General features: G+C 40.1%; 1 protein-coding gene across 3 annotated transcripts in view; it reads right to left on the reverse strand.

Annotated features, from left to right (window-relative positions):
* LOC133250780 (adhesion G protein-coupled receptor E3-like) overlaps nt 1–24,787 on the reverse strand; it is a 117,612-nt gene extending 92,825 nt beyond the window's left edge. For 2 of the 3 annotated variants that reach the window (XM_061422423.1, XM_061422424.1), the window contains exons 1-11: nt 24,690–24,787; nt 22,439–22,489; nt 18,909–19,061; nt 14,397–14,543; nt 13,207–13,353; nt 12,030–12,176; nt 9,644–9,705; nt 7,461–7,556; nt 5,887–6,064; nt 1,592–1,711; nt 348–541 (exon numbers count right to left, since the gene is read on the reverse strand). In XM_061422423.1, coding sequence (XP_061278407.1) covers nt 348–541; nt 1,592–1,711; nt 5,887–6,064; nt 7,461–7,556; nt 9,644–9,705; nt 12,030–12,176; nt 13,207–13,353; nt 14,397–14,543; nt 18,909–19,061; nt 22,439–22,489; nt 24,690–24,723 — 1,329 coding nt within the window. In that variant the 5' untranslated portion in view covers nt 24,724–24,787. The remainder of the gene's footprint in view (nt 1–347; nt 542–1,591; nt 1,712–5,886; nt 6,065–7,460; nt 7,557–9,643; nt 9,706–12,029; nt 12,177–13,206; nt 13,354–14,396; nt 14,544–18,908; nt 19,062–22,438; nt 22,490–24,689) is intronic. The other variant, XM_061422422.1, reaches the window with a different exon arrangement.
* Nucleotides 24,788–25,229: the final 442 nt, after the last annotated feature.

The following is a 25,229-nucleotide window of genomic DNA, read 5'->3' on the forward strand; positions in this document are numbered from 1 at the left end:
CTTCAATATTCTTGCTGGAAAATTCCATGGATGGAGGAGCCTGGCTGGATCTGGTCCATGGGATTGTAAAGAGTCACGTTTATTTGTTCATTTCCCAACAGTAAATAAGGCTACAGTTTTTTTTAAATCACTTTTTAGTCTGTTGAAGGAATAATTACCATCATGTAATTTTTGGAGTAACTCTTAACCAAGGACTGGGTTGAATTTCAAATCTCCATCAGCAATTCCTGATAAATCAGCCTGGGCAGAAAGAACTGACTGTAAAAGCCATACTTTTTCACTACTAGCTTTATAGGTATGATCAGTAGAAATCTCTAAGTGCTCAAACAAGTGGATACTTTGCCCACCTGTATATGGTGAAACGTGAAGTTCACGGGTTTGGCCAGGGAACAATTCTTCTTGCATCCTGTGGTGCCACTTATCACCTTGGAATTCAGTTGAAAGTGATCCAGCTTTTCATCAAGAGTTAGGTTTTCCTTAGACACAAAGGAGCCATCTAAGATGGACCCGAAAGACTTGTAAGAAATAAAGACCACAGCACCTGAAAGGAAGCAAAGAACCAATGAACCTGAGGAGGAGACTGGAGAATGTGTTGCCAGTTAAGGAGTTATCTGGCCAGTTTCTTAGGAGTCAGATATGGAATGTAGGACTCTGAATCCTAATTTATTAGACCATACATCCTTGAAAAATAGATGGGGGAGATTCCAAAATCTTTCTACTTGCAGGATGTTAAGGCTATGTCTGGATTCTAGTAGAGATATCCCCTCTGTCCCTAGCAGCACTTTACAATAGTCAAGATATGGAAGCAAGCTAAGTGTCCTCCCATAGATGAATGGATAAAGAAGTGGTATATATACACGATGGAATATTACACAACCATAAAAAGAACGAAGTCTTTCCATTTGCAGCAACATGGGTGAACCTGGAGGGTATGATGTTATGTTAGTAAAATAAGTCAGACAGAGAAAAACAAATCCCACATGCTTTCACTTCTATGTGGAATCTAAAACACGAGACAAAAGAGAAACAGATTCATGGACACAGAGAACAAAGTGGTGGTTTCGAGAGGAGAAAATATGCAATGGACATGGAGAGAAGAAGGGTGATGAGGATTAAGAGGTACCAACTTCAACTGCAAAATATATGTCACAAAGATGTAATTACAGACAGAGAATATAGTCAAGGATATTGTAACAATTTTGTATAGTGAGGTGATCATTCATAATGTATAAAAGCATCAAATCAGCCTGTTGTATGCCTGAAATTGAGCTTCCCTGGTAAAGAAGTACTGCTTAGTGGTAAAGAATTTGCCTGCAGTGCAGAAGCCACAGGTGACATGGGTTCAATCCCTGGGTCGGGAAGATCCCTTGGGGGAGGGCATGAAATCCCCATGGACAGAGGAGCCTGGTGGGCTATAGTCCATAGGGTGGCAAAAAGTTGGACACAACTGAAGCGACTTAGCATGCATGCATGCATGAAATTAGTATAATATTGTGTATTAATTGTTAGTATAACTCAATAAAAAATAAGAGTAAATTTCCCCTGCCCCCAATTCTAGAGATGTTGAGATAATTTAGGTAATTTCTGTTACCTCCAGTTCCTCCTCCAGTGACAACACTGCAATCGATGTCCATTGTCTCCTTTTCAATCTGTAATTTAACTATCTCATTTTCTGTTTTGCAACCATTCTTGATGGTCAGCGCTTCAATAACTAAAAAAACAGAAAATATGCATGAATGTTGGAAATCCTTATAAACACTTATTTTAAAATATAATCTCCTTGTCCATCTCATTAAAAAACAATGACAAGGACTTCCCTGGTGCCCAGTGGTTAGGAATCCATGCTCCCAATGCGAGGGGCGTGGGTTTGATCCCTGGTCAGGGAACCAAGATCCCACATGCTGCATGGTGTGGCAGAAAAATAAATAAAAATTAAATTTAAAAAATGACAACTGTAGGAGCTTCAGATGAAAACTGGAATTTGGGTGATGGAGTTTGAGTGGACACATAGAAGCTATTGGCTTTATTTGGGTACCGAGTCTCTTATTGGAGGGGAAAATTCAATATATAAATAACCTCGGATATGCAGGGAAACCTGGCATGCTGCAGTAAATGGGGTCGCAGAGCTGGACACGAAGGAGTGACTGAACTTACTTACTTATGCAGATCACACCATTCTTACAGCAGAAAGCAAAGAGGAACGAAAGAGCTTCTTGAAGAAGGTGAAAGAGGAGAGTGAAAAAATTGGCTTAAAACTCAACATTCAAAAAACTAAGATCCTGGCATCTGGTCCCATCACTTCATGCAGACAGATGGGGAAACAGTGGAAACAGTGATGGACTTTACTCTCTTGGGCTTCAAAATCACTGTGGACAGTGACTGCTGTCATGAAATTAAAAGATGCTTGCTCCTTGGAAGAAAAGCTATGACAAAGCTAAACAGCATATTGAGCAGAGACATTACTTTGCCAACAAATGTCCATATACTCAAAGCTATGGTTTTTCCAGTAGTCATGTATGGATGTGAGAGCTGGACCATAAAGAAGGCTGAGCACTGAAGAACTGATGCTCTTGAACTGTGGTGTTGGAGAAGACTCTTGAGAGTCCCTTGGACTGCAAGGAGATCAAATCAGTCAATCCTAAAGGAAATCAGTCCTGAATATTCATTGGAAGGACTGATGCTGAAGCTGAAGCTCCAATCCTTTGGCCACCTGATGTGAAGAACCAACTCATTAGAAAAGGCCCTGATGCTGGGAAAGATCCAAGGTGGCAGGAGAAGGGGGCAACAGAGGGTGAGATGGTTGGATGGCATCACCGACTCAGTGGACATGAGTTTGAGCAAGCTTCAGGAGATAGTGAAGGACAAGGAAGCCTGGCTGCTGCAGTCCATGGGGTCACAAAGAGTTGGACATGACTGAGTGACTGAACAACAACAACAATATGTCAATTACTATTGATACTATGGGCTTCCCAGGTGGCTCAGTGGTAAAGAATCTGCCTGCCAATGCAGGAGACGCCAGAGATGCAAATTCCGTCCCTGGGTCAGGAAGATCCCTTGGTGAGGAAATGGCAACCCACTCTAGTATTCTTGCCTGGGAAATCCCATGGACAGAGGAACCTAGCAGGCTACAGTCCATGGGGTCTCAAAGGGTTGAATGCGATGTTGCAACTAAAAACTAACAACAAATAAAATAGATAACTAATGAGAAGCTACTTTCTAGCACAGGGGACTCTACTCAGTGCTCTGTGGTGACCTAAATGGGAAGCAAATAGAAAAAAAAAGAGGATACGTAGCTGATTCACCTTGCTGTATAGCTGAAACTAATACAACACTGTACGGCAACCATACTCCAAAAAAAATTAATTAAAAAAAGAATCATAAGACATCTTTCTTCCCTTCATCTCTCCATACTCACTCTTCAGCCTCTTTTGTTTTGAATAAACTAAACTTCAGCACCAAACTCTCTCTTTCTCTCAAACTCCACATGCACCCTGGCAGCAAATCCAGACCTTTTGCTGAAAAGACACCAACCTTGGTGTGAGTCTGATTTGGGGCACTGACTTCATCTGGCCCACCAGGAGATGTCTCCTGGCTCATCCCAGTCATCTAACTGCATTCATTGTTCCCCCAGAGCAGCCAGTGGGATCCTTTCAAAATGTGAATCAGATAGGGTCTCCCTGAATAAAAGTCAGTGTTGTTACAATTCCCAGGAAGACCCTGCTTGATCTTGCCTTGTATCAGTTCCTTGTCCAGTCACCCTCAGTCACTCTGCAAGTACCTCCAACACACCAGGAATGCTCACCTCAAGCCCTCTGACCAGTATCATTCTCCCCCAGATATGCACACAGCTCACTCCTTCTTCTTCAAGTCTTCTCACAAATCTTGCCTTCTCTCCAAGCCCACTCTATTCACTCTAATTAGCATCACAAACTGCCTCCCTGACATTTGCTATGTCCCTCACCTCCTCTTTAAGACAGACAAATCTGATTAAATCAAAAGTGAAAACATCTCCACTCAAATATCCTTTCAACAAACTACAGATTGGCAGAAGATATTTAGAGACATAAATGAGGTCCATCATATGTAAAGAACTCCCAAATATCAATAAGACAAAAACCAAAAACACAATGGACAAAGAGCAAAAGGATAAGGGGAAATGGACAAAAAATATAAATCAGAATAATCACAAAAAAGAAACCTAATGGCCAGCATAAAATAGAGACATCTAATCCACCAGTAATCAGTGACATGCAGATAAAACTATAGTGAGATATCATTGCTTATGCATGATGTCAGCAGGAAAGAAGAGCCTGAAAACTTAGAGGTTGTGAGGGGGATAACTATACTTCAACAAAATAATTTTTTAAAGTGGAATTTTATCCTCTAATTGATGACAACACCACAGCTTTTCTGTTCATATATTCATTCATTTATTTGACAATTAGTAAATCCTTCTAGGGTGCTTCTCTGATGGCTCATCAGGTAAAGAACTCACCTGCAATGCAGGAGACACAGGAAATTTGGGTTCAATGAGTCAGGAAGATCCTCTGGAGGAGGAAATGGCACCCCACTCCAGTATTCTTGCCTGGGGAATTTCATGGACAGAGGAGCCTAGCAGGCTACAGTCCATACAGTCACAAAGAGTCTGACATGACTGAGTGGCTAAGTACACAGCACAAATCCTTTTAGGTATCAGACACTTTACCAGGTGCTCTTTATGCCCATGGAAGCCTTGTTAATTCTAAGAGTAAAGACTGCTTTATCCTTCAGTGTATCCTTGATAAAGATTTGTACCTAAGAACCCTAGGGTGACTCTTGGATTAAAAGTGACAGTATATGCAGCCACAAAAGATTCACTATGAAAATAGGTTAGTTGGTGGGAATGCAAACTAGTACAGCCACTATGGAGAACAGTGTGGAGATTCCTTAAAAAACTGGAAATAGAACTGCCATACGACCCAGCAATCCCACTGCTGGACATACACATCGAGGAAACCAGAATTGAAAGAGACACATGTGCCCCAGTGTTCATCGCAGCACTGTTTATAATAGCCAGGACATGGAAGCAACCTAGATGTCCATCAGCAGATGAATGGATAAGAAAGCTGTGGTACATATACACAATGGAGTATTACTCAGCCATTAAAAAGAATACATTTGAATCAGTTCTAATGAGGTGGATAAAACTGGAGCCTATTATACAGAGTGAAGTAAGCCAGAAAGAAAAACACCAATACAGTATACTAATGCATATATATGGAATTTAGAAAGGTAGTAACAATAACCCTGTACGTGAGACAGCAAAAGAGACACAGATGTATAGAACAGTCTTATGGACTCTGTGGGAGAGGGTGAGGGTGGGATGATTTGGGAGAATGGCATTGAAACATGTATAATATCATAGATGAAACGAGTCGCCAGTCCAGGTTCGATGCACGATACAGGATGCTCAGGGCTGGTGCACTGGGATGACCCAGAGGGGTGGTATCGGAAGGGAGGTGGGAGGGGAGTTCAGGATGGGGAACATGTGTACACCCGTGGCGGATTCATGTTGATGTATGGCAAAACCAATACAATATTGTAAAGTAATTAGCCTCCGATTAAAATAAATACATTTATACTAAAAAATAAATAAAATGCAAAAAAAAATAGGTTAGACTTGAAAGATGAATGGATGGTCCAGTTAAATGAACTTTCAAGCCTCATTCAATGCAAATTTAGGGTTCTGAAGAGAAATAAGATATTTCATGTCAAGTTCATACACAGATTTTGCCAGTGTAAAGAAAGAGAAGGGTGTTTTCTGCCAATGAAATTGTAGCTCAACCAGCATTTCCTGAACCCAATTAAGTTTGAGAGTCTGCCTGAGTATCTATGACCGCAGCTTACCCATAAATTGTGACTCTTTCCTCAGCGTTCCTCCTGTGGGTCGATTGAGGGCAGCTTCATAGGCTGCCGACTGCACTCTGTGAAGATACTGTGTTGCTAAACGGGCAGTTTCTTCCTTGTGTTCCTGAGATGGCTTGGTGGTGATGTTGCTGAAGTTGCCAAAAGAATCGGCTATTTCCTGCCATACAAACAGTGAGTGTGCAGATGTAGAGAGCAGATATGTGGTTGCCGAGAGGGAGAGGGTTGGGAGAGGGACTGGGAGTTTGGGATTAACAGATGCAAACTATGATACAAAGGATGGATAAAAAACAAGGTCCCACTGTAGAGCACAGGGAGCTACATTCACTATCCTGTGATAAACCATAACGGAAAAAAATAAATTTAAAAATTGTGAGTGCGTTTATAAAATAGAAACAGACTCACAGATTTCTAAAACAAACTAATGATTACCAAAGGGGAAACACAGGATGCAGGGAGGGACAAATTAGGAAACTGGGATGAACACACACAGGATATAAAACATGGCCTTCTGTACAGCACAGGGACCTATACTCCACATTCTACAATACCTATATGGGAAAAGAAGCTGTAGAAGAATGAATATATTCATTCATTCATATTTATATATACATATAACCGAATGTCTTTGCTATACCCCTGAAACTAACAACATTGTCAATAAACTATACTCCAATAAAATTTTTAAACAAGAATAGAATACTTAGGAATAAACAAAAAACCGAGTGTGATTCACCAATAAAATTTTTTTTAAAAGAATGAAATATGAATAAACAAAAAAGTAGTGGATGTGAAAATGGCTATTGTCTAGGAGGAAATCATAAAAGGAAACTAAGACTACAGATTTTATTTTCCAGACCTTTCTCGAAGCTTCCACAACTATGAGCTTTCTCTGGGATTATTCCCATTGCTCAATAGCAGAAGGGAACAGTTTGTAGGGAAAAGACGCGAATGTTTAAACAAAGCAGGAAGAAACTCAGACCTTAACACTTTTACTTCATTCCATTGTGAAGTAATTGAATGTTTTTAATTCACTGATCCTAGATTTTGCATCACCTTCTACCTGGTTTCCTGGGTGGAGATGATCCCCTGGAGGAAGAAATGGCAACCCACTCCAGTATTCCTGCCTGGAAAATCCCATGGACAGAGGAGCCTGGTGGGCTATAGTCCGTGGGGTTGCCAAGAGTCGGACACGACTGAGCGACTGAGAACGTGCCCATGCTGCCTGGTCTCACCTTTGCTTTTCTGCTGAATTCCCCTGCCTTTGTACTTTCTCTTACAGCTTTTTAGTATACCCCTGAAGAAACAGTCAATTGTCATCCAATATGGGAAAATGTTTATTTTCAGAAAATTAGGAAGGGAGAGACCTCTTGAAATAAGGTTAAAAATCTACACGTGCGGTTTGAATTTCTCCTGTGATGTGGAGACCCAGAAAGGAAAAAGAACTCGTCCCACCTAACTTATAATTAATTCCTTCCGGCATACTGGAGGAAGAAAAAGATGGAGAATTATCTACTGTGAGAAAACATTCACAGAAACAGGGAATGATTTCAAACCTGTAACTTAAGTGTGACATTGTTATCTTCTGGTACTCCTTTTGTCATCATGGTAACAGAGCTAATACTTGTGTTATTTGGGTCCTGGGTGGTGACCTAAAAGGAGAGAATAGAAACATATCATTGGCTTTCATTCAGTTAGAAGCATCCAGAGGTTGTTCTCAAGTTCTCAGAAGCTTTATTAAAACAGTTGGCTCTGGCAGAGAAATACTCTGACATATCTGTGAATGCAAGACTGCAAAATTAAACACACTTGTTGGAGTTTAGCACACACACACAATGTAAATAAAGTTCAATACATTGTTTTGGGACTAATGGGTATCCATTTGAAAAGAATGAATCAGTTCAACACCCACCCCATTATTCTCAAAAGTAGTTTCTAGAGAGCTTACCTGTCAAAAATGCCTAAACATTCCCAACTATTAAGTTAATATCTTTTTTCCCCCACTGAGAAAATTAAAATTGTAGGAGGGGCAATTCAAATATATCAACTTTGGGGGATGGAAGTGAAACAATCAAATGCCATTCATAATAGTCAAAATATTAAAATGTATTTCTATTTTTATATATTTTATATAAAGTCTTTATTTCTATATAACCTTTGTGTATAACAGATAATGATGTAGACATGTCTTTCCACTCTCCATTTTAATAAAAACAATCTGTATAACATATTTACCTTTATTCTTTTTTTCCCAGCTTTATTTATTCTCCTCCTACTCTACTGTTTTTTCTGGTTTGTGTGTGTGTAATTTATTTTTTAAAAAATTAATTTATTTATTTTAATTGGAGTACACAATATTGCGGGGGTTTTGCCATACATCAACATGAATCAGCCATGGGTGTACATGTGTCCCCCAATCCTGAATCCCCCCTCCCACGTCCTCCCCACCCCATCCTTCTGCATTGTCCCAGAGCACCGGCTTTGAGTGCCCTGCTTCATCCATTGAACTTGCACTGTTCATCTATTTTACATATGGTAATATACATGTTTCAATGCTATTGTCTCAAATCATCCCACCCTCACCTTCTCCCACATAGTCCAAAAGTCTGTTCTTTACATGTGTCTCTTTTGCTGTCTTGCATATAGGGTCGTCATTACCATCTTTCTAAATTCCATATATATGTGTAAATATACTGTATTTGTGTTTCTCTTTTTGACTTACTTCACTCTGTATAATAGGCTCCAGTTTCATCCACCTCATTGAATTGACTCAAATGTGTTCTTTTTTATAGCTAAGTAATATTCCATTTACCTTTATTCTTGACTGTGACTAGAGAGAGTCTGTTTTCCAAAAGTGCACTTTAACCTAAATGGTCTAGAAGGCATGTTTTTTAAGTCCTGTAAGTTCTATATGACACTGGACAATTTAGCTGCTAAGTCACTTCAGTCGTGTCCAACTCTGTGCGACCACATAGATGGCAGTCCACCAGGCTCCCCTGTCCCTGGGATTCTCCAGGCAAGAGTACTGGAGTGGGGTGCCATTGCCTTCTCCGTCAAGCTGCAAATAACTTTTAATGAAACAAAGGACTGAATTTTGAAAATTCATCTTTTGGGTGTAATATTGATTTCCATATTGTCTCAATGTAACATACATTTGTTTTGTAAGTCACTTTTGAAAGATTTCTTTGCAATAACACATAACATTTGCAACAGTGAAATTATATCAACCATAATGATGATTAAATTGAGGGGGTGTGGGTGCTTACTGTTTGTTTTTTTTTTTAATAATTTGGCCATGCCATTTAGCATGCGAAATCTTAGTTCTGTGACCAGGGATTGGAGGCACAGAATCTTAACCACTGGACCACCAGGGAAGTCCCAGATGGTGTGTTTTTTATAATTAATTCTGTACAGAACTAGTGTTGACTGAGAACACTTCATGGCTGCCATGTATTCTCCAAACAATACATTGTTGCTCAGAAAGAAAGCAATCGATAAAACAAAATATGGAAGAAATAGGAGAAGATGCAAAAATATTAATATCAAGAAACACCTTTTTATCCCCAAAGACCATTAAGTATATGTGCCCTGGCAGGTGTGGGGAGGTTGATTTGAACCCTTGTTTTATATGTTATATTTAAGGATATTCCCTCTAGAGAATATTTTATTTGTAATTACTGTTTATTTCCACATATTGGTGGTGGGCACCAAACACAGATTTACAAAGATGGAAACATACCTGTTGTTTATAGTCTTCCGAAAATGTAACTTGGGTTGGGGTAGGGGACCTAGGGTTGATTCCTAGAAATAGAATGATAATTAAAAAAAAGAAAAGAAAAACAGAAATGTTTCTTCCCAGTCTGAAATTCGGAAAATTTCCCTCCCCAACTTTTCCTTTTTCCAACTTGCTCCCAGCTTTCTTTTATTATGGGATTTCTGCTTCTCAGTCATGCCTGCTGGTTGTCATGCCTGCTAGCCAATTGAAGTGTTTGTGTGTATATGTGTGTGTTTGTGTGTATATGTGTGTGTTTGTGTGTGTGTTAGTCACTCATTCATATCTGAATCTTTGTGCCCCCGTGGACTGTAGCCCACCAGACTCCTCCGTCCATAGAATTCTCCAGGGAAGAATACTGGATTGCCGTTCCCTTCTCCAGGGTATCTTCCCCAGGGATCAAACCTGGGTCTCCTGCATTGCAGACGGATTGTTTGAGCAATCAGGGAAGCCCAAAATTGAAGTATAGTTTATTTATAATACTGTATTAGTTTCAGGTATATAACATAGTGATTCAATATTTTTGTATAGATTATACCCCATTTAAAATGATCACAAAGTAATGGGTATATCTCCCTCTGCTATATAATATGTCTTTGTTGCTTATTTATTTTATACATACTTGTCTGTACCTCTTAATTCTATACCCCTATCTTGCCCCTCCCCCTTCTTCTCCCCACTGGTAGCCACTAGTTTGTTCTCTATATCTGTGAGTCTGTTTCTGTTTTGTTATATATCTATTTGTTTTATTTCTTAGAGTCCACATGTAAGTAATATCATACTTACTTGTATTTGTCTTTGTCTGACTTATTTCACTAAGCATAATACTCTCTAGTCCATATTGTTGCAAATGTCAGAATTTCATTCTTTTTTATGGCTGAGTAGTATTCCATTCTGTGTATATCTATGTCTGTCTCTATATCTCACATCTTCTTTATCCATTTATCTGTTGATGGACACAGATTGCTTCTGCATCTTGGCTCTTGTAAATACTACTGCTATGAACATTGGGATGAATGTATCTTTTCAAATTAATATTTTTGTTTTCTTCAGATATATACCCAGGAGTGGAATTGCTGGATCATATCGCAGTCCTATGTTTAGTATTTTGAGGAAACTCCATATTGTTTTCCATAAAGTGAAAGTGAAGTCACTCAGTCATGTCCGCCTCTTTGCGACCCTGTGGTCTGTAGCCTGCCAGCCTTCTCCTCTGTCCATGGGATTTTCCAGGCAAGAATACTGGAGTGAGCTGCCATTTTCTTCTCCAGGGGATATGCCCAACACAGGGATCGAACTCAGGTCTCCCACACTGCAGGCAGATTCTTTACCCTCTGAGCCACCAGGGAATCCCTGTTTTCCATAGTGACTATACAAATGCCACCAACCATGTATAAGGGTTTCCTGTACTCCACATCCTCTCCAACATTTATCTGTAGACTTTCTGATGATAGCCATTCTGACAGGTGTGAGGTGTTACTTCATTGTGGTTTTGATTGCATTGCTCTGATGATCAGCAATGTTAAACATCTTTTCATGTGCCTGTTGGCCATCTGTATTTATTCTTTGGAAAAAATGTCTATTCAAGTCTTTTGCTGAGGAATACTAATCCCTAGTCCATCTTATCATTTGTAAATATTTTCTCCTATTATGTGGGTTATCTTTTCATTTTTTTTAACTTTTTATTTTATATAAAAGTATAGCTGATTAACAATGTTGTATTAGTTTCAGGAGTACAGCAAAGTGCTTTAGTTACACACACACACACATATATATATATGTCTCTATTCTTTTATAAAATAATTTGTCTTTTCGTTTTTTAATTGAGTTGCCCTAAGCTTCAATATTTCAATATAAGTCAGAAAGACAAGTTAAAATAAGAATAAATTGGCAACCACTAGGGGGAGTCTTAATGTGTTACCTTAACAGGAGCTGCACATTTGGAATGCATCTCTGCTCAGTAGTAAAGAATTGCCTGCCAAAGCAGGAGACGCAGGAGACCTGGATTCGAACCCTGGATCAGGAAGATCCCCTAGAGGAGGTCATACTAATCCTCTCCAGTATTCTTGCCTGGAGAATCCCATGGACAGAGGAGACTGGTGGGCTATAGTCCATGGGGTCGCAAAGAATAGAACATGATTGAAGCGACTGAGCACTCATAAACATGTGTGCACACATACATGTTAAGCACACATAAACAGCCATATCAAAGGATAGTATTTAGATACTGAGGAATTGAAAGGTTATTAGCATACTGAAGTCAGATCCATACTGATGCATTGTTTTCCTTCACTTGTTTACCTCAACTCTTTCTCTCAGAAAATTTTCACCCGAAGACGTCAGAGAATCTGCTTACTTATGCAAGTTCCTCTGGAGCCAGTAAAGTGAGTTCTCCCATCAGGTGTCTCAAACCCAGGATTGCAGACACATAAGTAGCTTCCCCGGGTGTTCTTACACTTGGCTGTCGGTGAGCACAGTGCGGGGTCCAGGCATTCATTCTTATCTGTGGCAGGAAAAGGATGAAAAGTGAATCAGTCAGTGACATGGGGTCACTCAGGGCTCCATGAGTTCACCTTTTCATGCCACGTCTGTGGCATGTCCGCCACACACAGGTCACTGTCTGTGCATTTCAAGGTACTCACCTTGGTGTCTTCAAGGCTGTCTCAATATAAAAATGAAAGTTTTGCCTCTAGAAAACCACTAAGCACCAACCCAACCGAGATGGTCAGCCAGTGTCAGAGCAGTGAACAGGATTACTTGTATTTACTTTCCATTTTTTAAATTAACTTTTATGGGAGAATAAAAAACATTTTTTTCTAATGTTGGAGCCCATCCATGAGGATGATGACAGGAAAGTAGATTCTTTACTGTCTGAGTCATCAGGGAAGCCCTAATACCATGTTAATGAAGGGTAACTACCAGCAAGGGAAACTAAAGAGTAGAATCATCAGATGAGATTGTTAGATAGCATCACTGACTCAGTGGACAAGAATCTGAGCAAACTCTGGGAGACAGTTAAAGACAGGGAAACCTGGCATGCTGCAGTCCATGGGGTTGCAAAAAGTTGGATACAACTAAGCGACTGAACAACAATAAATACCACAATAAAAAATTTTTTAATTAAAAATAAAAAATAGTTTAAAACATATTTGGGCTTCCCTGGTGGCTCAGACTATAATGAATCTGCCTGCAATGTGAGAGACCAGGGTTTGATCTTTGGGTCGGGAATATCCCTGGAGAAGGAAATGGTAACCCACTGCAGTATTCTTGCCTGGAGAATCCCATGGACAGAGCAGCCTGGCGGGCTACGGTCCATGGGATCGCAAAGAACTGAACCAGCTGAAGTGACTGACACACACGCATACATGTTATGCACATGTATAAACAGCTGTATCAAGTGACAGTGTTTAGATACTGAGGAATTGAAAGGTTATTAGCATACTGAAGTCAGATCTGTACTGACGCATTGTTTGTTTTCCTCAACTCTTTCTCTGAGGAAATTTTCACCGGAAGGCGTCAGAGAATCTGCTTACCTATGCAAGTTCCTCTGGAGCCAGTAAAGTGAGCTCTCCCAGCAGGTGTCTCAAACCCAGGATTGCAGACACATAAGTAGCTTCCCCAGGTGTTAGTACACCTGGCTGTCAGTGGGCACGCTGTGCTGTTCAGGCATTCATTCTTATCTGTGGCAGGAAAAGGATGAAAAGTGAATCAGTCAGTGACAGGGCTCCATGGGGTCACTCAGGGCTCCATGAGTTCACCTTTTCATGCCACGTCTGTGGCATGTCCGCCACACACAGGTCACAGTCTGTGCATTTCAAGGCACTCACCTTGGTTTGCTCAAGGCTGTCTCAATATAAAGCTGAAAGTTTTGCCTCTAGAAAACCACTAAGTGCCAACCCAACCGAGATGGTCAGCCAGTGCCAGAGCAGTGAACAGGATTACTCATATTTATTTTCCATTTTTAAAATCAATTTTTATTGGAGTATATAAAATTTTTTTTCCCTAGTGTTGGAGCCCATCCATGAGGATGATGACAGAAAGGTAGATTCCTTACTGTCTGAGTCACCAGGGAAGCCCTAATACCATGCTAATGAAGGGTAACTACAAGCAAGGAAAATAAGAGTAGAATAATCAGTTAGATGACATGGTTAGATAGTTTCACTGACTCAATGGACATGAATCTGAGCAAACTCTGGGAGACAGTTAAAGACAGGGAAGCCTGGCATGCTGCAGTCCATGGGGTTGCAAGAGTTGGACACAACTAAGTGACTGAACAACAGCAATAAATACTTCAATAAAACTTTTTTTAATTAAAAATTTAAAAACTAGTTTAAAACATATTTGGGCTTCCCTGGTGGCTCAGACTGTAATGAATCTGCCTGCAATGTGGGAGACCAGGGTTTGATCTTTGGGTCGGAAATATCCCTTGGAGAAGGAAATGGTAACCCACTGCAGTATTCTTGCCTGGAGAATCCCATGGACAGAGCAGCCTGGCAGGCTACGGTCCGTGGGATCACAAAGAACTGAACCAGCTAAAGCGACTGACACACACGCATACATGTTATGCACAATAAACAGCTGTATCAAGTGACAGTGTTTAGATACTGAGGAATTGAAAGGTTATAGCATATTGAAGTAAGACCTGTACTGATGCATTGTTTGTTTTCCTCAACTCTTTTCTCTGAGGAAATTTTCACCGGAAGGCGTCAGAGAATCTGCTTACCTATGCAAGTTCCTCTGGAGCCAGTAAAGTGAGCTCTCCCAGCAGGTGTCTCAAACCCAGGATTGCAGACACATAAGTAGCTTCCCCAGGTGTTAGTACACCTGGCTGTCAGTGGGCACGCTGTGCTGTTCAGGCATTCATTCTTATCTGTGGCAGGAAAAGGATGAAAAGTGAATCAGTCAGTGACAGGGCTCCATGGGGTCACTCAGGGCTCCATGAGTTCACCTTTTCATGCCACGTCTGTGGCATGTCCGCCACACACAGGTCACAGTCTGTGCATTTCAAGGCACTCACCTTGGTTTGCTCAAGGCTGTCTCAATATAAAGCTGAAAGTTTTGCCTCTAGAAAACCACTAAGTGCCAACCCAACCGAGATGGTCAGCCAGTGCCAGAGCAGTGAACAGGATTACTCATATTTATTTTCCTTTCTTTAAATCAATTTTTATTGGAGTATATAAAACATTTTTTTCCCTAGTGTTGGAGCCCATCCATGAGGATGATGACAGGAAGGTATATTCTTTACTGTCTGAGTCACCAGGGAAGCCCTAATACCATGCTAATGAAGGGTAACTACAAGCAAGGAAAATAAGAGTAGAATAATCAGTTAGATGACATGGTTAGATAGCTTCACTGACTCAATGGACATGAATCTGAGCAAACTCTGGGAGATAGTTAAAGACAGGAAAGCCTGGCATGCTGCAGTCCATGGGGTTGCAAAGAGTTGGACACAACTTAGCGACTGAAAAACAACAATAAATACATCAGACATTTTTTTTACATGAAAAAATAGTTGAATACATATTACTTAAAAAAATAGTTTAATATGGGCTTCCCTGGTGACTCAGACTATAGTGAATCTGCCTGCAATGTGGAAGACCCAGGCTCAATCTCTGTGTCAGGAATATGCCTTGGAGAAGGAAATGTCAACCCATTCTAGTATTCTTGCCTGGGAAGTCCCATGGATAGAGGAGCTTGGTGGGCTAGGCGTTTCAGAGTTGGACATGAATGAACGACTAATACTAACTAACATACATATTTATTTATTGTTTAAAAAACAGTAGAAGGAACAGAGAGTGGTGAGTAGATTTTTTTTTAATTTTATTTTATTTTTAAACTTTACAATATGGTATTAGTTTTGCCAAATATTGAAATGAATCCGCCACAGGTATACCCACGTTCCCCATCCTGAACCCTCCTCCCTCCTCCCTCCCCTACCCTCCCTCTGGGTCGTCCCAGTGCACCAGCCCCAAGCATCCAGTACCGTGCATCGAACCTGGACTGGCGACTCGTTTCATACATGATATTATACATGTTTCAATGCTATTCTCCCAAATCTCCCCACCCTCTCCCTCTCCCACAGAGTCCATAAGACTGATCTATACATCGGTGTCTCTTTTGCTGTCTCGTACACAGGGTTATTGTTACCATCTTTCTAAATTCCATATATATGCGTTAGTATACTGTATTGGTGTTTTTCTTTCTGGCTTACTTCACTCTGTATAATAGGCTCCAGTTTCATCCATCTCATTAGAACTGATTCAAATGTATTCTTTTTTTTTTTATTTTATTTTTAAACTTTACATAATTGTATTAGTTTTGCCAAATATCAAAATGAATCTGCCACAGGTATACATGTGTTCCCCATCCTGAACCCTCCTCCCTCCTCCCTCCCCATACCATCCCTCTGGTTCGTCCCAGTGCACCAGCCCCAAGCATCCAGTACCGTGCATCGAACCTGGACTGGCATCTCGTTTCATACATGATATTTTACATGTTTCAATGCCATTCTCCCAAATCCTCCCACCCTCTCCCTCTCCCACAGAGTCCATAAGACTGCTCTATACATCAGTGTCTCTTTTGCTGTCTCGTACACAGGGTTATTGTTACCATCTTTCTAAATTCCATATATATGCACTAGTATACTGTATTGGTGTTTTTCCTTCTGGCTTACTTCACTCTGTATAAAAGGCTCCAGTTTCATCCACCTCATTAGAACTGATTCAAATGTATTCTTTTTAATGGCTGAGTAATACTCCATTGTGTATATGTACCATAGCTTTCTTATCCATTCATCTGCTGATGGACGTCTAGGTTGCTTCCATGTCCTGGCTATTATAAACAGTGCTGTGATGAACATTGGGGTACACGTGTCTCTTTCCCTTCTGGTTTCCTCAGTGTGTATGCCCAGCAGTGGGATTGCTGGGTCGTATGGCAGTTCTATTTCCAGTTTTTTAAGGAATCTCCACACTGTTCTCCATAGTGGCTGTACTAGTTTGCATTCCCACCAACAGTGTAAGAGAGTTCCCTTTTCTCCACACCCTCTCCAGCATTTATTGCTTGTAGACTTATGGATTGCAGCCATTCTGACTGGCATGAAATGGTACCTCATAGTGGTTTTGATTTGCATTTCTCTGATAATGAGTGATGTTGAGCATCTTTTCATGTGTTTGTTAGCCATCTGTATGTCTTCTTTGGAGAAATGTCTATTTAGTTCTTTGGCCCATTTTTTGATTGGGTCATTTATTTTTCTGGAGTTGAGCTGTAGGAGTTGGTTGTATATTTTTGAGATTAGTTGTTTGTCCGTTGCTTCATTTGCTATTATTTTCTCCCATTCTGAAGCCTGCCTTTTCACCTTGCTAATAGTTTCCTTAGTTGTGCAGAAGCTTTTAAGTTTGATTAGGTCCCATTTTTAAAGTATGAGTTTAGAAAATATGTCTCAGAGGAAGTGACAAAGTGTAAGAGAATATGGAAACACCATACAAGAAATCCCCAAAGGAAACAGTGGGGTAAGATTTAGAAAACAGAATGGAATTCACTGGGCTTTCCCAGGTGGTGCTAGTGGTAAAGAATCCACCTGCCAAGGCAGGAGACACAAGAGATGTGGGTTTGATCCCCAGGTCAGGAAAATGGTAATCCACTTCAGTAGTCTTGCCTGGAAAGTTTCATGGACAAGAGGAGCCTGGTGGGCTATAGTCCCTGGGATCGGGCTGTGACTGAGTGACTGAGCATACACGGAACTCATCTGTGTAGAAAACAATGGAAGAACTAAGACGACTTTACGACGAGCTCACGTTTTCTGTGTCTTGGGCACAGTTGGTATTCTTATGTTCAGAGTCTACAAGCAATACACTCTGAAGAGGGTGTGGAGAGAAGGGAACGCTCCTACATTGTTGGTAAGAATGTAAATTGATACAGCCACTATGGAGAACAGTGTGGAGTGCTTAAAAAAATAAGAATAGAGTTATCATATGATTCCATAATCCTACTCCTGAGAAAATTTCTACCTAAAAAATAAATATATAAACAACTTTTTAAAATGAGTTGATTTCTCCATTTGAAGAAATCAGGAACAACATTTGAAAAACCACTAATGTGTTTTAGAAGTTAAGTTCTTATAAAACACTTTCTAAAAACTACTTTCTAAACCGAAGCAATAACGTGTTAGAACATATAATGAAAACAAATTCCCATGCACAAATCTTTATAACCTTTTCATTAATTTTTTGCTATAAACACAAATGTAAGTGCTTACAGTTTTTGAAACCCCAAAATAGTAGTAATAAAATTTTGTGTGAACTCTATTTTTTTTTTTTAGTATATTAGGAAACTTGCTCCTTGGAAGGAAAGCTATGACAAATCTAGACAGCATATTAAAAAGCAGAGACATCATTTTGCCAATGCCAACAAAGGTCTGTATAGTCAAAGCTGTGATTTTTCCAGTAGTCGTATGCGGATGTGAGAGTTGGACCATGAAGAAGGCCGTGCACCAAAGAATTGATGCCTTCAAATTGTGACGCTGGAGAAGACTCTTGAGAGTCCCTTGGACAGCAAGGAGATCAAATCAATCAATTCTAAAGGAGATCAGTCCTGGATATTCATTGGAAGGACTGATGCTAAAGCTGAAGCTCCAATACTTTGGCCACCTGAAGTGAAGAGCTAACTCATTGAGAAAGACCCTGATGCTGGGAAAGGTTGAAGGCAAAGGAAGAAGAGGGTAGCAGAGGAATAAGACAGTTAGATAGCATTACCAACTCAATGCACAAGAATTTGAGCAAACTCTGGGAGGTAGTGAAGGATAGGGAAGCCTGGCATGCTGCAGTCCATGGGGTTGCAAAGAGTATGACATGACTTAGCAACTGAACAACAACGTTTCCAAATGAGAAAAACTCATTAGGCTATACATATCTGCCAACCCCTTATTAATATGGACTTTAAAATATTCCAAATTGAGGACAGACGCCTTTTATACATCCCTGGTAACATTCCTTCTTACTTAGCACTTAGATCCAAAGACTGTGCAGTCTAAACAAAAAGATCCTTGAGCTAAAGAATTTAAGGGCTCTTTAATGCTATTCAACAAAAAAAGATTGTTTTTCATGCCTAGCATGTAGGTCTCCACTATCAAAGCCATTGATTTGATCAGTTATTATCAAAATTTAGGTCCAATCTCTCAATAGGAGGGATGAGTAGACCTACTTTTTTTCTAGAATGTTCTTACTGGAATAACACTCACCTATGCACGTCACTCCAGGATCATTAAACTGTCTCTTCCCATTGCTTGATTCATATCCAGATTTACAGGTGCAGAAGTAGCTTCCCACAGTGTTCGTGCAGGTGGCTTTCGAAGGGCAGGCCCGGGTATCCATGCATTCATTCACATCTGTGACTAAGGATCCATCAAAGGTCAAACGAGTGAGTTCAGTCCATGTCACTATCCTATCAGGCAGGTGTTCAGTCCACTACAGAGTGCTCCTTAGGTTCAGCACTTGGTTTACCATTCTCTTACCCACCAGTTAATGAAAGCACTCCAGGTCCTGGTTCCACAGAGCTTATATTTTTATGAGGGGGCAAGGGAATCCCATATGGAAAGGATTGCAAATAGATGTAAGAAGCCACATTGAGGGCAAAAGGAGAAGGTGACAGAGAAGGGGGTGACAGAGAATGAGATGGTTGGATGACATCACCAACTCAGTGGACATGCTGCTGCTGCTAAGTCACTTCAGTCGTATCCGACTCTGTGCGATCCCATAGACAGCAGCCCACCAGGCTCCCCTGTCCCTGGGATTCTCCAGGCAAGAGTACTGGAGTGGGTTGCCATTTCCTTCTCCGCAATGGACATAAGTTTGAGCAAACTCCAGGAGATGCTGAAGGACAGGGAAGTCTGGTGTGCTGCAGTCCATGGGGCCACAAAGAGTCAGACATGACTTAATGACTGAACAACCACAGGAAGAAGCCCGAGGTGGGATGAATTGAGAAAGTAACATTGAAACATACATTACCATATGTAAAATTAGATAGCCAGTGAAAATTTTACTGTATGAAGCATGAAGCTCAAACCCAGTGCTCTGTAACAACCTAAAGGGGTGGGATGGGGTGGGAGGTGGGAGGGAGGTTCAAGAGGAAAGGGACATATGTACAGCCATGAGTGTGAGCAAGCTCCAGGAGTTGGTGATGAACAGGGAAGCTTGGCACGTTGCAGTCCATGGGGTCTCAAAGAATTGGACACTGAGCGACTGAACTGAACTGATAGCTGATTCATATTGATGTATGGCAGAAACCGACACAATACCATAAGGCAATTATCCTTCTAATTAAAAATAAATTTGAAAAAAAGAAGCCAGAAGTTAAGAGAGGGTCAGGAAGAGAAATTCTGTAGGATGACCAGGGCAAGTGTCATCAGGGCAAGCCGAGATGACTAAGTATGAGAAAATCTAGCAGAAGATGGTTTTTTTTTTTTTTTTTTTCGTTTTCGGCCCTGCCACATGGCATGTAGGATCTTAGTTCCCCAACCAGAGATTGAACCTGGGTCTTTTGTGTTGAAAGTGTGGAGTCTTAACCTCTGGACAGCCAGGGAAGTCTCTAGCAGAAGGTTTTCTTGAGCAGTGGGACAGCCATGAGATGGAGACCATCTTGGTGTGGAATGGTGGACAAGAGTGAACAGGAAGACAGACTGATCATCCCTGAGTTCAAAATGTAATCTTAGGGGCTTCCCTGGTGGCTCAGTGGTAAAGAATCCACCTGCCAGTTCAGGAGACATGGATTCAATTCCTGGTCCAGGAAGATCCCACACGTCTTGGAGCAACTGAGCCCATTTGCCACAACTACAGAGCCCATGCGCTGCAAGTACTGAAGCCTAAGTATCCTAGAATCCATGCTTGATGACAAGAGAGGCCACCACAGTGAGAAGCTGCACCACAGCTAGAGAGTTGCTTCTACTCTCCAAAACTAGAGAAAAGCCTGTGCAGCATCAAAGACCCAGGATAGCCAAAAAGAAAATTTTAAAAATATTATCTTAAAAAGTTAATGTCCCAAGGCAATCTCCCAGTAAATATTCATGAAGATAATACTTCCTAACTATTTATTTTTATTGGCCAGGAGGCACAGCATGAGGGATCTTAGTTCCCAGAATAGGGATCAAACCCATGCCCCTTGCAGTGAAAACATAGAGTTATAACCATTGGACCACCAGGCAAGTCTCATGATTTTTAATTGGCAGTTTCCCAGGCTAGATTGCATTTTCTTATTTTTTTGCTTTCATTTTATCATTTACAAGATGAAAATAATTCTACGTATTTGGTCATCCTATGATCCAGTGATTCTTCTTCGAGAAATTCCTCAAGAAAAATGAGAGCATATGTCCACAGAAAGACTTGTACATGAAGACTTTGTTCAATAGGCTTCACAGCAGCCCTCTTCATCATAGTCAACCATCAGAAAATCAGAAAATCAGGAGTCCATCAACAGGAAAATGGATCAATAAACTGTGGTATATTAACAAAATGGAATGCTGTCTGATTGACAAGAGATATTCAGGATGTATTAGGTGAAATAAAAAGATATTGTAAAATGCATAAACTGTGACTGCATTTGTAAATAATACATACATAGTCATATCTGCATTTATCAAATTTTGGTCTGTATCTATATCTATTTACCTACTTATGTATGTAAATGCATGTTTATATTTACGTACATACTATTTAACATACATAGGCTATTTGTACAAAGAACCCACAAAAATTATATGGAAATAATAAAAGATGATCACTCTTTTTACTGTGACTCAAGTGTTTAAATATACACATATTTACTTAATTATATATATAATATATATTTTAAAATGTCTATAGTTATGTATGTGTATATATTTAAATATACTCCTATTTGTCTATATTTATATTAATATATACTTTTAAAATAACTATATAAATAAGTCAATAGGTACGACATTCTCAGTCACTCAGCCATGTCTAACTCTTTGCAACCCTATGGACTGTAGCCCACTAGGCTACCCTGTCCATGGGATTCTCCAGGCAAGAATACTGGAGTGGGGTGCCATTTCCTACTCCAGGGGGTCTTCCTGACCCAAGGATCAAGGCTGTGTCTCCTGCACTGCAGGCAGATTCTTTACCACTGAGCCATCCGGGAAGCCCATAAATAGGTGTGTATATATATGTAGGAGAATCCCATGGACAGAGGAGCCTGGCAGCTTACAATCTATAGGGTTTTGCAAAGAGTCAGACACAACTGAAGAGACTTAGCATGCACACATAATAAAAAGAATAGTTTTCTCTTTATTATTTCTATATAATTGTTCTTCTGACTTTTGTGGATTCTTTGTGTAAATAGCCTCAGTTACACAGTAAGAATGAGCCAATAAAGCTACTTGTTTTTAAGTGTCATAAATGTAGCATGGTAGGAAAAACTGTGAAGGCTAGAATTTCTTGGAGAGTCACATGAGTTTGAGCAAATGCTTACCATTTCCATGTTTCTCTTTTTAACTCTGAATTTGGGGAAAGAGAAAGTTGTTCTGCTTATTCTCAAACTGCTTTGTAAAGAAACATCTATAGGGACTTTCCTAGCAGTCCAGTGGTTAAGATTCCACCTTCCAGTGCAGGGGCTATGGGTTTGATCCCTGGTCAGGGAACTAGGGTCCCACATGCCTCTGGGTGCGGTCCAAAAAAAAAAAACAAAAACCCAACATCTGTAGAAACACAGGCTACACAACCTATTCCAGATTCATTCTGCCCATCACCCACGTACCTTGAAGTGATGCGTTAGGAATATTCAGAGAGAAAATTAAGCAGGAAAGTCCTGGGGGAGAAAACAAAAGGGGAGTTTAATTTTTTAAATACTTTCTGGTGGCCTGAATCTGTTGAGGCTGACTTTACTTTCCTCCCCCAAATAGCTCTTGAGTACTTTCTCTAAACACATGGAGCACATTCAACAGAATTTTGGCCCCCTAGAGACTGTTTTGTCCTTGAGAGATAAAAGTCAGTTGATCATAATCAACAAACATTCACAGATTGATAAAAATATTTTTGAGATGTCAAGGATAAAAATGGATGAAACAGGGGAAAATTTAGAAAGCTGAATAATACTGACAAATAATTATTTACTTTAATGCCTTTTATAAGTCTATGAAAAAACCCAAAGTGAAAGTGTTAGTTGCTCAGTCTTTGCGACCTCATGGACTATAGCCCACCAGGTTTTTCTGTCCATGGGATTTTCCAGGCAAGAATACTGAAAAGGATTGTCATTTCCTTCTCCAGGGGATTGTCATGACCCAGGGATCAAACCTGGGCCGCCTGAATTGAATTGCAGGCAGATTCTTTACCGTCTGAGCCACCAAGGAAGCCCCTATATAGTTAGATAGGTAGCAAAATGTGGCTTCGTCAATTGTTGAATTTAACATTCATTAGCACTTTATTTTATTTGAAAATAATGCAGAAGTTAGGTTTTCTCACTGAACAAGTGTTTCATAAAAGTTAAAAGAGTTGGGGAATTCCCTGGTCGTTCAGTGGTTAGGATTCTGTGTTTTCGTTACTGAGGGGCTGGATTGGATTCCTGGTCCGGGAACTAAGATCCAGTGTGGCCAAAAGAGAAAGTCACAGGACTTGGACAATTGAACGAGTTTATCATGGGCAAGTAAATTAAAAAGTATAATTCTAGAAGTCCTCTTTGTATTTTTAGTAAAACAAAAACAAAAAACACATAGCATGGAATGAGGAGCAATTTCAATATGTTTTATAAAATACATGTTGGGGCTTCCAAAATCAGGAGCAGGAAGCAAACGTGATTTCTCTGAAACAAGAAAGATACTCATCAATTTTTAGTTCCCATCAAGGTACGTTCATACAGAAAGAGCAACATTGCAATTTTACAAGCAATCTGCACGCTCAGTAAATTTACAAGCAATTTGCATGCTCTGAGTCGTCAGCTCAGAGACTTAGAGGACCCAAGTATGGAAATTCTGGCTCACTAAGCAAATAGATCCGGAAGAATCAAACTCAGTTTCAGGAAGAACAATGAGCACGGGACAGCTTTCCATGCCAAAAACCTGGCCCTGACACGAAATAATCCATTCTTACACGAGATTCATGTTTTGCAAGGGCTTCCCAGCTGGCTCAGTAGTAAAGAATCTGCCTGCCAATGCAGGAGTTGCAGGAGACAAGGTGGCAAAGATCTCCTGGAGAAGAAAATGACAACTCGCTCCAAAATTCTTGCCTGGAAAATCCAGTGGACTGTAGCCTGCCAGGCTCCTCTGTCCATGGGGTTGCAAAGAGTAGGACACGACTGAGCACAGCACAACAACAACCACCCCTTGTATGACGGAGTATAAGAGATTGCAAGCTTTGAAGAGCCCCATTGCCTGATGAAATCATTTTGAAGTGCCCTATCTTAATTCCTCCAGGTATTTCCATAGGAGACATACCTCAGCCTTGGTTTAAAAGAACAAACCAGGTGGATGCCCCCTGCCCAAGCCACAGTGTTGAAAACAAGACAGAGTATGAGAGTTTAAGTGTCCTTGCTATTTCTATTTAAAGAGAATAACATATATATTTTTAATTTTTTATTGTTTTTTTAAGTTATTTTTAATTGGAGGATAATTGCTTTATAATGTTGTGTTGGCTTCTACCATACAATAACGTGAGTCAGCCCTAAGTATACATATGTCACCTGTCTTTTGACTGCCCCCCACCCCAGTCTACCCCTCAAAGTTGTCACAGAGCACTGAGTTGCACTTTCTGTGTTATACAGCATCTCCCCACTAGCTATCTATTTTACACATGATAAAGTGTATGTTTCAATGCTATTTCTCAATTTGTCTCACCTACTTCTTGCCTCCCTGCCCCCCACCTTCCCCTGTGTCCACAAATCCATCTTCTGTGCCTGTGTCTATTCCTGCCCTGCAAATAGATTCATCAGTACCTTTTTTCTAGATTCCACATATATGCATTAATATACAATATCAGTTTTTGTTAAGAGAGAATAAAATATTTTAACGACTTACCACTCAAAGGCAAAAAGAGACTTCGAGCCATCATGACAAAATGAGAACAGAAATAGGAACTTATATGTCTTTATCTCTGGTATTTCTCAAGGAGAATTGGGGATTTTGTAACCGCTACTGTGGGACCATCTTCTAGTATTCTAATGAGAAACTAAAGAGAACAGCACTTTTTTTTTTAAATACAGAAACTGAGACAGTCAACTTAAGGCTGCAACTTACTTTGAAATGCATTTTAAAAAATAAGATGAATGTCACAAAATTCCTAGAGCTAATCAGTGAATTTAAGTTGCAGGATACAAAATCAATACACAGAAATCACTTGCATTTCTATATGCTAACAATGAAAAATTGGAAAGAGAAATTGAGGAATCAATCCCATTCACTATTGCAACAAAAAGAATTAAATATCTAGGAATAAATTTACCTAAGGAAACAAAAGAACTGTTACACAGAAAGTTATAAGACACTAATGAAAGAATCAAAGACGACACAAGCAGATGGAGAGATATTTCATTTTCCTAGGTAGGAATAATCAATATT

Source organism: Bos javanicus, chromosome 7 (genome assembly GCF_032452875.1).
Source record: "Bos javanicus breed banteng chromosome 7, ARS-OSU_banteng_1.0, whole genome shotgun sequence".
Taxonomy (NCBI): Eukaryota; Metazoa; Chordata; class Mammalia; order Artiodactyla; family Bovidae; genus Bos; species Bos javanicus.